Raw genomic sequence first — 1,061 nt, 5'->3', positions numbered from 1 at the left:
ACTTTCCTGCTCTGCAGAAGAACCGGGGGTGTCCCCTCCCCGCAGCACTCACCCACGGTCACCTCCTTGATCAGCTCAGCGGCAGCGTGGCAGCCCTGCACCAGGATGCGTGTCCAGGAGGAGAGGTCCCGGTGGGTTTCCACGCGGAACACATGCATCTCCACGCCCTGGCGAGAGCCCGTCCGGGTGGCAAAGGTGAGCTCCGAGCATAGGGCGCGGCCTGAGCCCGAGTGCACGAGCCTGGAGGCAGGAACACACAGATGGGGGGCTCATGGGCACGATGGCAGCACCAGCACGATGCCGCCCCATGCCCAGTGGTGTTTCAGTGTCTGCCCCCTGCTCCAGCAAGCAGCAGAGCCAAGAAACTGGGCCCAGAGGATGAAGGGGGATGGATCCAACCCTGCCAGCTCACCTGGTAGCCACCAGCGGGTAGCTGTGGCAAGGGGAGGCCCAGGCATCCCTGGTCCAGGGCATGCCATCATACAGCAGCAGGTCCTTCTCCGTCACTGCCATGAGGACAGGCCGCCACTGCTGCCGCCCTCCATCCAGGCGCGCCTGCAAGAGATACGAGGGCACGGTGAGGGGCACCAGAGGACCACTTCACCCACGACCAGCCTGATCCCAAGCCAGCAGCTCCACGCTGATGGGGTCTCAGCAGTGTCCATGCGCAGGGTGCTGCTGACGGCGCCGATCCCAGAAAACCAAGCCTGAAGCAGCTCCTGAGGGACCTCATTGCTGGGGCCAACCCCACTGCAATACCCAGGCAGACTGTGGCTCTCGGGCAGTGAATTCATGGACAAGCGAGGGGGTGATGAGCATCTCCCACCAGGAAATCCCAGCAGGAGAAGGTGCTGAGGGCACAGGAAGCACTGCCTTTGCTGTGTGTCCTGGGTTCAGCTCTAACAGTTATTTTTCTCCTTCTTGGTAGCTGGTGCAGGGCTGTGTTTGGGATTCAGTCTGAGAACAATGCTGGTAACGCCGGTGGTTTAGTGTTGCTCAGTAGCACTTACTCTGATCAAGGACTTTTCAGTCTCTCGTGCTCTGCCGGTGAGGAGGGGGAC

At 61.6% G+C, this 1,061-nt stretch overlaps 1 protein-coding gene across 1 annotated transcript in view; it reads right to left on the bottom strand.

Annotated features, from left to right (window-relative positions):
- The window catches only part of LOC104410387 (beta-2-syntrophin-like), a gene marked incomplete at its 5' end in the record, with an annotated part of 1,378 nt that extends 823 nt beyond the window's left edge, over window positions 1-555 (bottom strand). Inside the window, 2 exon segments of the mRNA XM_010020533.1 lie at window positions 3-240; window positions 413-555. Of these exon segments, the coding sequence (XP_010018835.1) occupies window positions 3-240; window positions 413-555 (381 nt within the window).
- Window positions 556-1,061: the final 506 nt, after the last annotated feature.

The sequence above is a fragment of the Nestor notabilis genome, unplaced genomic scaffold (genome assembly GCF_000696875.1).
Source record: "Nestor notabilis isolate BGI_N333 unplaced genomic scaffold, ASM69687v1 scaffold17988, whole genome shotgun sequence".
In the NCBI taxonomy this organism is placed as follows: domain Eukaryota; kingdom Metazoa; phylum Chordata; class Aves; order Psittaciformes; family Psittacidae; genus Nestor; species Nestor notabilis.
This window is presented reverse-complemented; position numbering and strand designations above follow the sequence as displayed.